This window comes from Mustela erminea, chromosome 12, assembly GCF_009829155.1.
Source record: "Mustela erminea isolate mMusErm1 chromosome 12, mMusErm1.Pri, whole genome shotgun sequence".
Taxonomy (NCBI): domain Eukaryota; kingdom Metazoa; phylum Chordata; class Mammalia; order Carnivora; family Mustelidae; genus Mustela; species Mustela erminea.
In genome coordinates this window covers 82,771,061-82,783,796 of record NC_045625.1, presented here as the reverse complement: position 1 = coordinate 82,783,796, position 12,736 = coordinate 82,771,061, and the positions used below count along the sequence as shown (strand labels likewise).

The 12,736-nt window shown below is 42.4% G+C and overlaps 1 protein-coding gene across 8 annotated transcripts in view; it reads left to right on the top strand.

Annotated features, from left to right (window-relative positions):
• TJP2 (tight junction protein 2) overlaps positions 1–12,736 on the top strand; it is a 120,408-nt gene that overhangs the window by 95,186 nt on the left and 12,486 nt on the right. For all 8 annotated transcript variants that reach the window (XM_032306730.1, XM_032306736.1, XM_032306737.1 and 5 more), the window contains 8 exons: positions 105–208; positions 868–1,021; positions 2,677–2,785; positions 2,886–3,019; positions 4,520–4,586; positions 5,372–5,522; positions 10,686–10,794; positions 11,972–12,182. In XM_032306730.1, the coding sequence (XP_032162621.1) occupies positions 105–208; positions 868–1,021; positions 2,677–2,785; positions 2,886–3,019; positions 4,520–4,586; positions 5,372–5,522; positions 10,686–10,794; positions 11,972–12,182 (1,039 nt within the window). The remainder of the gene's footprint in view (positions 1–104; positions 209–867; positions 1,022–2,676; positions 2,786–2,885; positions 3,020–4,519; positions 4,587–5,371; positions 5,523–10,685; positions 10,795–11,971; positions 12,183–12,736) is intronic.

Genomic DNA, 12,736 nt, shown 5'->3' with positions numbered 1-12,736 from the left:
GTCCCACAGGCAAAATCAGTTTTTCATAAATATTTTTAAATTGACCTAAAAACCAGACTACATATTCTGAACAAGTGGATGAAATATGTATGTTTGTCCCCTAGAATACGGTCTTCGGCTCGGGAGTCAGATCTTCATAAAGGAAATGACCAGAACTGGTCTGGCAACTAAGGACGGCAACCTGCATGAAGGAGACATAATTCTCAAGGTGGGAGTACTAGGGGAGAAGACAACTGAATTCATGTTTGGCTCTCTAGTCCAAATTTCACATCTGAGTGCTGACATAGTGAAACTTGGTTGAGATGGGAGAAAGTAGTAAGACAAAAGCGGGGAGGGGCCAGTAAGGTGAGATTTTTATCACAAAAAGCAGACATGGAGATTTTTAATACTGTAGTGTCAGTTAAAAAAAAAAAAAAAAACTCAATGAATTCCTTCTTCTTCCCCATTTATTTAAAGTTTAAGCTCCTATTCCCTAAAGTAAGGAAAGATGAGGGGAGAGCTGGTAGTCTTGATTGCTGAATGTTTAATATAAGTTTCTATAAACCTCTCTAGTCAGGAAACACATTCCAGTAGTAAACCAATCCACTGTCTTGAGCTTGTCTTATTTACTCTGCTAAATAAATTAGCACAGTAACTTCAGTACACCATAGTTCTCTTGTGCCTGTATTTGGGATCCAGCTGTACAGGGTCATATTTAATTTGAAGGATACTTCATTTTTATTTAGTCAGTCATCCTAAAGCCCATGTCTGTTTGAGTAACTAAGCAGAAGACTTTACACTTTTAGAAGGGGAAAATAAAAACTTCCTGTTTCACTGTGCTGTGTGTAGTTGTATTGCATGTAACATGACTGTTACTCATGAACACAGATAAATGGAACTGTAACTGAGAACATGTCTTTAACGGACGCTCGAAAACTGATAGAGAAGTCAAGAGGAAAACTTCAGCTGGTGGTGTTGAGAGACAGCAAGCAAACGCTCATCAACATCCCATCGTTAAATGACAGTGACTCAGAAATAGAAGGTAAAGAAGGGGGGAGGCTGTGAGCTTAGCTGGAAGCAAGGAAGGCTGTTGCTTTTGCAACTCAGTTTAGCATAGCCATCCAGCTGGAAGCTAAATTTCCAACAAAAGCTTCTCTTTTAAACTTTAATTCCAGTAAATGGTGGCTGATTTCTTGTTAAAGTGTCTGTTGAGATTAGTTTCCCAATAAGACATTTGGATGCACTCATGAACTTCCCAGTGGACTCTGATTTAGGCCACTGAAAATGAAACTTATTAGTAAAAAATGTATGTATGAGTGGTTCAAAGACCTAACCACACCCATTTGTAAACTGTTCATCCTTGCACTTTCTTGTAGATTTTTTTTTTCTTTTAAAGATTATATTTATTTATTTGACAGAGAGAAATCACAAGTAGGCAGAGAGGCAGGCAGAGAGAGAGAGAGAGGAGGAAGCAGGCTCCCTGCTGAGCAGAGAGCCCGATGCGGGACTCGATCCCAGGACCCTGAGATCATGACCTGAGCCGAAGGCAGCGGCTTAACCACTGAGCCACCCAGGCGCCCTCTTGTAAATTTTTAAAAAGTAGATATGAATATTTCCAACAAAGAGAGGGTCATATGGAAGAGCTAAAATTAGGTAGACATTATAGTAAAGAATTGATCAGAATGGCTGAATATTATGGTATTCATTGATTAGCAGTCTGTATCACCTCTTCTGTCTTAGGAGGCAGTATTCATTTCTTGAATATGAATTATACATGGGGTAACATTTTAACTATGTATAAATTACCAATAAAAATAAGTAGGCATAAAAAAAATAACTAGGATGATACTTCCTAACTAATTATCTGGTACTACCTTCATGCAGTAGAGTTTAGAAAATAGTAAGTTCTCAAGTCTGAAGACAGCTGTGTTGATTTTTTAAAGAATTACTTCATAAAATCTGAAGACTTCATTTAGTTTCCATTATATCAAAAGTCTAATCATTTGGTTACTGCTGTGGATGCAGTGCAGGAAGACAGCATGAGAAATAATCCCAGCATGCTAGGTGCTTATAGTTAACTTCCTTGCTATTCCAAGCTTCAGCCCACCAGCTCCATGAACATCCAGGAGCTTGCTAGAAGCACAGAATCGCAGGTCCTGCCCCAGAACAGCTACATTCTAATTCAGATCCCAGGTGACTGACATGCACATTCAAGTTTGAGAAACACTGTTCTGTGTGGTTAAAAATGAGTGGGTCATGATCTCAGAGTCCTGGGATCGAGTCCCGCGTTGGGCTCTCTGCTCAGCAGAGAGCCTGCTTCCCTCTCTCTCTCTCTGCCTGCCTCTCCATCTACTTGTGATTTCTCTCTGTCAAATAAATAAATAAAATCTTTAAAAAAAAAAAAATGAGTGTATACATATATGATCCAGTAATAGATTTTGATTTCCCAGTAGCAGCTTTGAAGGAAAGTGTAATGAAAGAGGAACATAAAATTCTGAATTTGGCTTCCTCTTTATTAATTAATGCCTTTCCCTTTAGAGGCTTAGATTTTCTTCAAGGGAAGATTGCTAGACTAATGGCACAGTTTCTGCCTGCCTCTTTTCCATTTCCCATGTTGCCTTACCCAGAGAATAGTATCTTTTCTGGTACAGTTCTTAAATATTTTAGTAAGAAGTCTTTTCTTATTTTTGAAACCAGATATCTCAGAAATAGAGTCAAACCGATCATTTTCTCCAGAGGAGAGACGGCAGCAGTATTCTGATTATGACTATCATTCCTCAAATGAAAAGCTGAAGGAAAGGCCAAAGTAAGATGATGTATATTTTCCCTCACACGCGACCCCATGAGTGTACACATATGCATATCTGAAGTGACGTTATGAGACATTAACGTGATGTGTGCTTAAGTTCAAGAGAGGACATGCAGAACAGATGGTCCAGGATGGGCGCCACACCCACTCCCTTCAAGGCCATGGGGGATACTGCAGTTGCGGTTGGCACAGAGAACAGCAAGGAACCCAGATACCAAGAGGAACCACCAGGTGAAGGTCCTTTTAAACGTGTTCAAAGTGTATGCTTGGTAATTCCAGAGGATGGCTAGAAGGAGAGACAAACTTTAAAAAATCATTCTTATACATGGAAGAGTACTAAAAAACATTTTTAATAGTAAAAAAACAAAGAATAACAGCCCTTTCCATATTCTAACGGATTGGCCACATTTTGTTGTATTTAATTAGTTATGGTCCTTGTGTCATCCCTGATCTCAACCCAGACTGCTCTGCTCTTAATAATATTCTTGACAGCACATGTGTGCGTTTCTTCCCCTGCTCAGCTACCAATTCTCAGATTCTCCAGACACCAAGTGGTTGTCTGTTCAAGTCAGTTCTGGCACTGACTGCCCAGAACTAGTGCACAGCCTGCAGGTGAGCGACTCAGTCCAGTAAGATGCTTCCATTTCAGACACCACTCCCGTTCTCAGGAACCCCCCATACTTCTGTCGAGCTGGATCTGAACGGAGGGCTCCCAGTGCCCTTCCTCACTCAGGTTTGATAACTTGCTAGGCTGGCTCAGAGAACTCAGGAAAGCCGTTTACTTACTATTACCAGTTCTTATAAAGGATACAACTGAAGAACAGCCAAATGGAAGCAAGGTATAAGGCAAGGGGCACAGGGCTGCCGAGTCCTCTCCAGGTATACCACCGTTCCCGGTGTTGCGATGTGTTCACCAATCCTGAAGCATTCCAGTCTCCAAGGTTGATGGATTTTTATGGAGTCTCTGTCATGTGCATGATCAGTCACTGCCTCAGTCTCCAACCCCCGTCCCCTCCCAGATGGTGGGGAGGTAGGCTGAAAGTTTCAAGCTTCTAATCGTGGCTTGCTCTTTCCGGTGACCAGCCCCCCCAACCAAGGCTGTCTGGGAGTTATCTCTTTAGAACAAAAGATGCTCTGCCACCCAGGAAATTCCAAGGGATGCGGCAGTTCTTTGTCAGGAATTGGAGGCAAAGAGGGATGCTTCTGGCACCCCTACCACTCTGGAAATTACAGGGATTTTAGGAACTGTGTATTGGGAACTGGGGCAGAGACCAAATATATCTATTTCTAGTCCTGTCACAGTCACATTTTGTCTTATTTGATTAGTTGAAGTCCTTTTTGTCTCTGCCTCTGGTCTCCACCCTAGCCCCTAGCCCTGCCCCCCATCACCCTAAAATTATCGTCATGATTTTACATGCTTAAATATGTATTGATGGAAAAGATTTATATGGTTTTTAAGTGACAAAAATACTTTCTTCTTTCGCATGTGATTGTGCATTTTGGAAGGTTCATTTGTTACCCCACTTACTTTGAGAAACCATTGGCACTTTCTAATGCCTCAACATTAAACTTGACTTTAAAGACTTTTTTGTTGTTTCATGTAATGACTTATACATAACATAAAGTACAGACTTGAATTTTGTGGATTTTATGATCTTTATAGAAACAGACTCACTTCCGTTAATCGAGGTTGATAATGATAGACTTTTTTTTTTTTTTTTTTATCCACAGCGCCTCAACCAAAAGCAGCCCCAAGAACTTTTCTTCGTCCTAGTCCTGAAGATGAAGCAATCTATGGGTATGTATTTCAGTCTCTTTCTTTTTTGCTTTCTCCTTCCACATACCTCAATCTCCTGAACTGAAATCCAGAAGAATGGTACTTTTTGATGATTTTGCATACAATGAGCCACCTTTAACCAACCTCTACTGCTGGTGTTTATGAGAAAGAAGTAACTTGTAGGAAAGTAAAATGTGGAATTCGGGGAACTTTGTGAAGTTCACTTTGAATGCTTGTCTACTTTTCTGGCTACTTTTCTACAATGTGATTCTGCGTAGTTGAGTTTACCAGACCCGTAACTCAAATAGGTGCAGTGCTGTTTCACTACAGGGCCTCTGTAGGGGCTGCGGTGCCCTGATGATCCTGGCCTGTGGAGGGAGGGGAGAAATGACCCAGTGCTGTATTTGGGATAAGGAGAGCCCCTTGTTTAGTGGTGGTCAAGAGCAGCAGCTCCTGGAGTAGGATGTGGCCTTGATGAACCCAGGCTGTGGCAGCAGCAGGCTTTTTTTTTTTTTTTTAAAGAATCCTGGACTGGCAGTCAGATGGCCTAACCTTGCCTTTTATTTGCTTTCTAATGTTGAATGAGTTTATTTAAATATCTGTATTTCTACTTACTAACCAGTTAAGTGGGCCTATTGATACTCCTCTCATAGTCCCAAAAAAGATAAAATGATAAAAATGAGAGCTTTTTAACATGTAAATCTTTCTACAGATAGAAGAAACTAACTCTTTCACTGCTAATGTTGGTTCTCCCTTTACAAAGACAAATCTCCCATCTTTCTTTTCTAAAACTGAACTCACTACAGTCCCAACACCAAAATGGTGAGGTTTAAGAAGGGAGACAGCGTGGGTCTCCGGTTGGCTGGTGGCAATGACGTTGGGATATTTGTGGCTGGCATTCAAGAGGGTACCTCGGCAGAGCAAGAAGGCCTTCAAGAAGGGGACCAGATTCTGAAGGTAGGGAAGATCATCCCTGTTCTAGACATTACTGGGAAAGAGTGGGGTTTTCTGGGGCCTTATTATTTTTTTTTAATTAAAAAAAAGACTTTATTTATTTATTTGACAGAGATCGCAAGTAGGCAGAGAGGCAGGCAGAGAGGGGGAAGCAGGCTCCCTGCTGAGCAGAGAGGCCGACTCGAGGCTCAATCCCAGGACCCTGAGATCATGACCTGAGCCAAAGGCAGAGGCTTATTAACCCACTGAGCCACGCAGGTGCCCCTTCTGGGGCCTGATGAAAGGGAAGGGGAAGTAGTCTAGCTTGTGAAAATAGACCAGTTGCAGGTTGATGCCAAGTGTAAGGTCTGTTTCCCTCGAACTGTCTTCTCAGTCCTGGAACTCAAAACTCATCCCTATGTCTGTGGGAATTTACAGTGTTCAAGACCCTTGCAAAGAAATTTTTAAAAAATTTTTATTTATTTGACAGACAGAGACACAGTGGGAGAGGAATACAAACAGGGAATGTGGGAGAGGGGCAAGAAGCAGGCTTCCTGCTGAGCAGGGAGCCTGATGGGGGCCTCGATCTCAGGACCCTGGGATCATGACGCAAGCCGAAGGCAGACGCTCAGCTGAGCCACTCAGGTACCCCCTTGCAGAGATTTTTATTAGTTTGCTTAACAAAATGAGATTCTATCTTAAGGCCTGGGAGGAGGATCTCTGTGACAAAAGATCTTGCTTAAGTTTGGTTTTTGTTGATTCCCTGTCTGGTTGTCACTCTTCAGGCCATGTGCTGTACTTGAACAAAGGTGGGTTTTGGCTTCGATCTTTAGACTTGAATCCAGTCCCAGCCTCTCATTGGTTATGTGACCCTTATTCAACCCTGAGACTCCGGTTTCTCTGTCTGTTTAATGGGGATGAGAATACCTGCCTTGTAGGGGCTCTGGAAGATTAGAATGGGTAATAGCAGTTTCTGGCATGAAGTAGGAAAGTCAAAGTCCGTTCTTTTCGCCATTGGAAAATAACAGGTTGCTGCCACTCAGTATGTTGTTTACATCTAAAATTGAACAGGAACAGTTAATCAAATATTGATCCTTTTAAGGTTACTATATGTATGTTTATATAATCCATCGGTTTTAAAAAATAGTAAACAGGGGCATCTGGGTGGCTCAGTCAGTTAAGTGTCTGCCTTTGGCTCAGCTCATGAGCTTGGGGTCCTGGGGTCAAGCCCCTTGTCAGGCTCCTGCACAGCAGGGACCTCATTCTCCCTCTCCCGCTGCCCCTCTGTCCTCCTTGTCCTCTCTCTCTTGCTCTATTTCAAATAATTAACATCTTAAAAAAAAAAAAAAAACCAAAAAACTCAGCTTTGACATTTCATGAGATACATATATTGTCCATTGACTTATGTATAAATATCAAGAATGCCAAGTATCGGGGCACCTGGGTGGCTCAGTGGGTTAAAGCCTCTGCCTTCAGCTCAGGTCATGATCCCAGGGTCCTGGGATCGAGCCCCCGAATCGGGCTCTCTGCTCAGTAGGGAGCCTGCTTCCCTGTCTGCCTCTCTGTCTACTCGTGATCTCTGTCTGTCAAATAAATAAACAAAATCTTAAAAAAAAAAAGAAAAAGAATGTCAAGTATCTTGTGACTATATAAAATACACACAGTTCCTAGGGAATTGTCTTTACTGGAATTTCTGCTTCTGTAAACTTGCATTTCTTATGAGTTATTAGGGGGTCTGATATAAGCATCTCAGTTCAAAGGAGAGGGGAAGAAAAAAGCCACACAGTTTCTCAGGAAGCAGGCAACAGAGCACAGAAGTAGGTGTTCCTCTTCCTTCTTGGCTCTTGGCCTCATTGCAGTAGTTCAGATTTCATTTCTGGAGCAGATGAAGGGCAAACCTTGATCATGAGCTTTGCTGAAGCTTTCCACTGACATTCTAGACCCTCTTTGGCTCTGGTCATGGTCCTAGAAGACTAAGTATATCTGAGTGAACCTCGTGGTACCACATGATCCCAGGAAATACCACTTACCAAGTGTTCCTGATAAGAATCCCATCAGAGTGCCAACTCATACCAATTTACTCTTGAGCTGATGCCAAAGAAGAAAAAGCATTATTTCCTGACGGTGTGGGGTATATGAAGTCAGGAATTTGGAAGCCTTTGCTCATGAAGGTTCAAGGATAAAATATTTTTATGTCCTGGGGGAAGAGAGATTTTCTGAATTTCCATGAAAAAAGTAGTGAATTCACCTTTGGGCTTGACAAAACTCTGTTAGTTGTTAAAGACTGGGAGAGTCATTTCCATGGGTACAATTCACGGTATGCAATGTTTATACTTAAGAAGTGTCTTGTTTCCTGTTATTACCCTGGTGAAAGACAAGGAAAAAAAATATGGGAACTGGCTTTTTTTTCCCCCTCCCCAGTAATCCCATTTGAAAGTCAGACAGTAGACGGTTCTGGTTCTTGGGTGTGAATAAATTTTCTGTTAAAGGAGCCCTCAGTTTTATAAAGGGGTAAAAAAGATCGAGTTCGCCTACTGGGGCAGAGAAGCTGCTGTACAGTCAAAAGCTGTTGCTGATACTGAGTCCTTTACAGGATCACAGCAGACAAGGCGGGCCCTCCCCCCCCTTAGACAACTAAACAGATAATGAAAGAGGATATTTCTTGGAGAGGACTGTACAACCTAACCTTCCAGTATCAAAGTGCTGTCCTGGCTTTTTTTTTTTTTTTTTAAGATTTTATTTATTTATTTATGTGAGAGAGAGAGAGAGCAAGGGGTGGGGAGGGGTAGAGTGAGGGAGAGGGAGAAGCAGTTCCCTGCTGAGCAGGGAGCCTGATGTGGAGCTCTATCCCAGGACCCTGAGATCAGGACCTGAGCTGAAGGCAGACGCTTAACCGACTGAGCTACTCAGGCGCTGCTGTCCTGATCTTTTTAACTGTAACTTGTTTCGATGTTCCTTTTCATGGCCAGATTGGATGTGGTGAACTCTGTGCATTTACTAATCACTTTTTTCTGTTGAGGGTTTTTTTAAGGGCAGCTTTTCCTTTGGAAAGGTGGCAGCTTGACAAGCAGAGGGATCGCACTCAGGTGCTGTGGCAGGATATACGCCCGACCAGTAACAGGGGTTTGTGTGTTTTCATGCTTGGCCTGATTGTCTCTTTGTATATTATTTACCTGGTGTGGTTCTTATTTTTCTTTCAGAAACTTTTGTGGGGTGAAAAAGAGAAACTCCTCTAAGTTTTTAAATGTAGTTACTACGTGTGACTTAATTTTGACCATTGTATTATTGGCTTGATGGAAGGTCCATCCCGCATGGCCATAGGATGGACAGAGAGGGACCCTCACCATCTTCCCTCAAGCTTATGGCCTTGTCTTACTTAAGTGAAAGCACATACAGGGCATATGAAGACATGTGGCCATGCACAGATACAGGTATAGATAGATAAATGGCACAGGAAAGGATTAGATTCTGAAGTGCGATGATCCCTAACTGGGGGAATAGAGAGATGGGGATGACAGACACCTGAAATGCTAAATAATGTTTCAAAGGAAGAGCTAATGAGACCGCTTTAACAAGTTAGTTTATTTCAAAAGCATCAACTAAGTGTCAACCTAATGCCTGTTTTTACTTAATCACAAGTTCCAACCTTAAATTAGGCTCAGTTATTGACATTTTTCAGTGATAAAGGGTTCTATAGTCCTCAATGACTAAAAAAAAAAAATTCATAGGAATTTTTTTGTCTTCTTTTTACTTTTATATTATTAAAATATTAGGTACTTTAAAATAATTTTTATATTTATGTGTAATTGCTTTAAAATGGTTTTAAAGGTACTGAACAAAGATTCCAAAATGTCTTTTTTCTTTCTGCCACATTTCAATTTTACTTGCTTTCTAATATCCTTCAAAAGCTGTTTACCGCGTTCCCTCTTTGGTCAGTGGGGGTTAAATGTTGCGGCTTCTTGTCAGAAATAAGTGTGTGCCAGAAGCTTAAATATATAAACCTATGTATTAGGCTAATGCTTTCCCCTTATAAGGCTAATGCTCTTCAATTTCATAAACATGTGTTAAAAACCTTTTAGGTGAGAGAAGCTATAGGAGAGAGGTAGAATTGGATTTTTATTTTCAGGCTTTTCTTTGAATCAGTTTAAAGTGTTAACACCTTAAGCTGGGCCAGCATGTCTGTTTGCCGTAAGACTCCACCACTCCCTATAGCATTATAGATAAATTTCATAATTGTATATTACCTCCCTGACCACCTCTGTGGGAAACTCAAGAAGAGATAGACACAAGCATAACAAGAAATTTTAATATGATTCAGTGACAAATCCTTGTTGGAATGGCATATTTCTAAGGGACAGTTATGACAGGAAGGTGTGGCAATACGCGCACAGCCCAGGCCCATAGCAGGTACTGGGAGGGCTTGAGTTGGGACACTAAAGACTTTTTTATATCTGGGTTTTGCTTTGGGCAGGCCCGGATAAAAACTAACAGATGCCAGGCGCCTGGGTGGCTCAGTGGGTTAAGCCTCTGCCTTCAGCTCAGGTCATGATCCCAGGGTCCTGGGATCGAGCCCCGCATCGGGCTCTCTGCTCAGCAGGAAGCCTCCTTCCCCCTCTCTCTCTGCCTGCCTCTCTGCCTACTTGTGATCTCTCTGTCAAATAAATAAAATCCTTTAAAAAACAAAAACCAAAAAAACCCTAACAGATGCAGTGCCTGGATGGCTCAGTTGGTTAAGCAGCTGCCTTCAGCTCAGGTCATGATCCTAGAGTCCCGGTTGAGTCCAGCATCAGGGTCCCAGTCTGCTTCTCCCTCTGACCCTCCCCACTTAATGCTGTCTCTCTCTCATTCTTTCTCAAATAAATAAAATCTTAAAAAAAAAAGAATATTAAAAAACTTGTGTGGCAGGGCGCGTGGGTGGCTCATTGGGTTAAGCCTCTGCCTTCACCTCAGGTCATGATCCTGGAGTCCTCAGACCGAGCCCGGCATTGGGCTCTCTGCTCGGCAGGGAGCCTGTTTCCCTTCATCTCTCTCTGCCTTCCTCTCGGCCTACTTGTGATCTCTGTCAAATAAATAAAAATCTTAAAAAAAAAAAACCCAAAAAACCTTATGTGGCATCTTTTTAAGAACTTTTCTTTTCTCTTTTTGTTGTTTGTTTTGTTTTGTTTTTCTGTTTGACCTTCCTATCAGGTGAACACGCAGGATTTCAGAGGGCTAGTTCGGGAAGATGCCGTTCTCTACCTGCTGGAAATCCCCAAGGGTGAAATGGTAACCATTTTAGCTCAGAGCCGTGCTGATGGTGAGCAAATCTGGTCATTAGTTTAATTTGGGGAGTTGGGGGAAGGATGAGAGCGGTATCTTGGGACCAGAATAGGTAAATTTGGGTGTTAAAAATCTGAAGTATATCTTCACAATCAGTTTCTGGGTTAGAGTTTTGTGGAGAAAATTTGGGTACCACTTAATGTTCTATAGAAATGCTTTCTGTGCACCAATTGAAATAATTTTACCAGTTGTGTTAATTTGGAATAAAACTGCTTTTCTGGATAGTTATCTACCCTTAATTATTGTCTGGAGTTTTACTGACTTTCCCAGGTGAAAGAGTTAATGGGCCATGTCTTTGGGTCAGCTTCCACATTAACGCTTACCAATCTGACAGGTTGCTGCCCCCTTGCAAGCCTCACTGTTCTCATCTGTAAATTGGAGGTTGACAGCCTCTTCCCAGTCAGCTTCGGAGGCTGACTGGCAAGTGTATTAGGGTGCTCTAGAGAGAAAGAATCCATAGGGTGTGTGTGTGTATATAAATAGAGGTTTATTATAAGGAATTGTCTCATGTAATTATGGATTGGCAAGTCCCAAGGACTGCAGGGTGAGTTGGCAGGTTAGAGACCCAGGAGAACCGATTATTTGGTTCTAGTCCAAGACTGGAGGCCTGACAACTGGAAAAGCTGGTAGTGCAGTTACAGTCTGAAGGCTGGCAAGCTCACAACCCAGGAAGACCTGATGTGTCCATCTGAGTGTGAAGGCAAGAAGAAAGCTGATGTTCTAGTTCTAACGCAGGAAGACTTCTTTTTTTCTTGGAGAAGGGTTCCCCTTTCTGTTCTTTCAAGCTTTCATCTGATTGGATGAGGCCTGCCACATGAGGGAGCACAATCTGTTTTATTCAGTCTACCCGTTTCAATGTTAATCTCCTTCGATAATACCCTCAGTTATACACACAGAATAATGTTTGACCAAAATCTGGGCACCCGGTGACCCAGTCAAGTTGACACACAAAATTAACCATCACAGCAACTCATGAAATTAGTTTTTTGTCGTCCTTCCTATTTGAGCCCTGATTCCCACAGGGCCTGTCCACTGAGTTTACTAAATGAAGAGAAGTGAAAAGGGGGATCAGAAATAGAAGCAGCTGGTAACTCTTCAAGAAAAGGCCTCTGGCTAAGCAGATTGCAACATACAAGAATGCTTTTGTTTTTCAGTGTATAGAGACATCCTGGCTTGTGGCAGAGGGGATTCCTTTTTTATAAGAAGCCACTTTGAATGTGAGAAGGAAACCCCACAGAGCCTGGCCTTCACCAGGGGGGAGGTCTTCCGAGTCGTAGATACGCTGTACGATGGCAAGCTGGGCCACTGGCTGGCTGTGAGGATCGGAAACGAATTGGAGAAAGGCTTAATCCCCAACAAAAGCAGGTATCTGAGATCCCGTACTCCCACACACCTCTCTTAAGTCCCAAAATCATTACAGTCCTTTCCCTGCTCAGAGAGGAAGCCCCACATGACTTCATCATTTGTCTTCGTGTCCTCTCCCATCACCTACTTCTGGTTCATGAGAAGTGGCCTGGGACTGGGAGATAGCCACCAGCTGGTTTGCTGTATTTAGTTCGCATCACGTAGTTGGTTGTTGCGCCTGGTTGGTGTTTAAACAGTCCTATGGCGTGTCTGAGCAGATGCCAGAGTGGCTGGAGCGCATCAGCACAGCTCTCCGACAAGCTGCCCTTGTCCACTGTCTGGCCCTCATGCTGGGGGAGAGGCTTATGCACTCCAGTTAACATTTATTTGTTGGCTGGGGGAAGTAAAATTTTGGCAGGGATTTTGGTTATGTTTAGTATATACCAGCCTACCAAAATGAGCCAAGTTAATTGTGTTTGTTACTGAGCTATTTCTGGTAGATTTGATGTGCACCCAGCCTTTCTCTGCTTCCACTGGATGAAGAGAGTCCACACTTTGCCCACTCTGTGAAACTT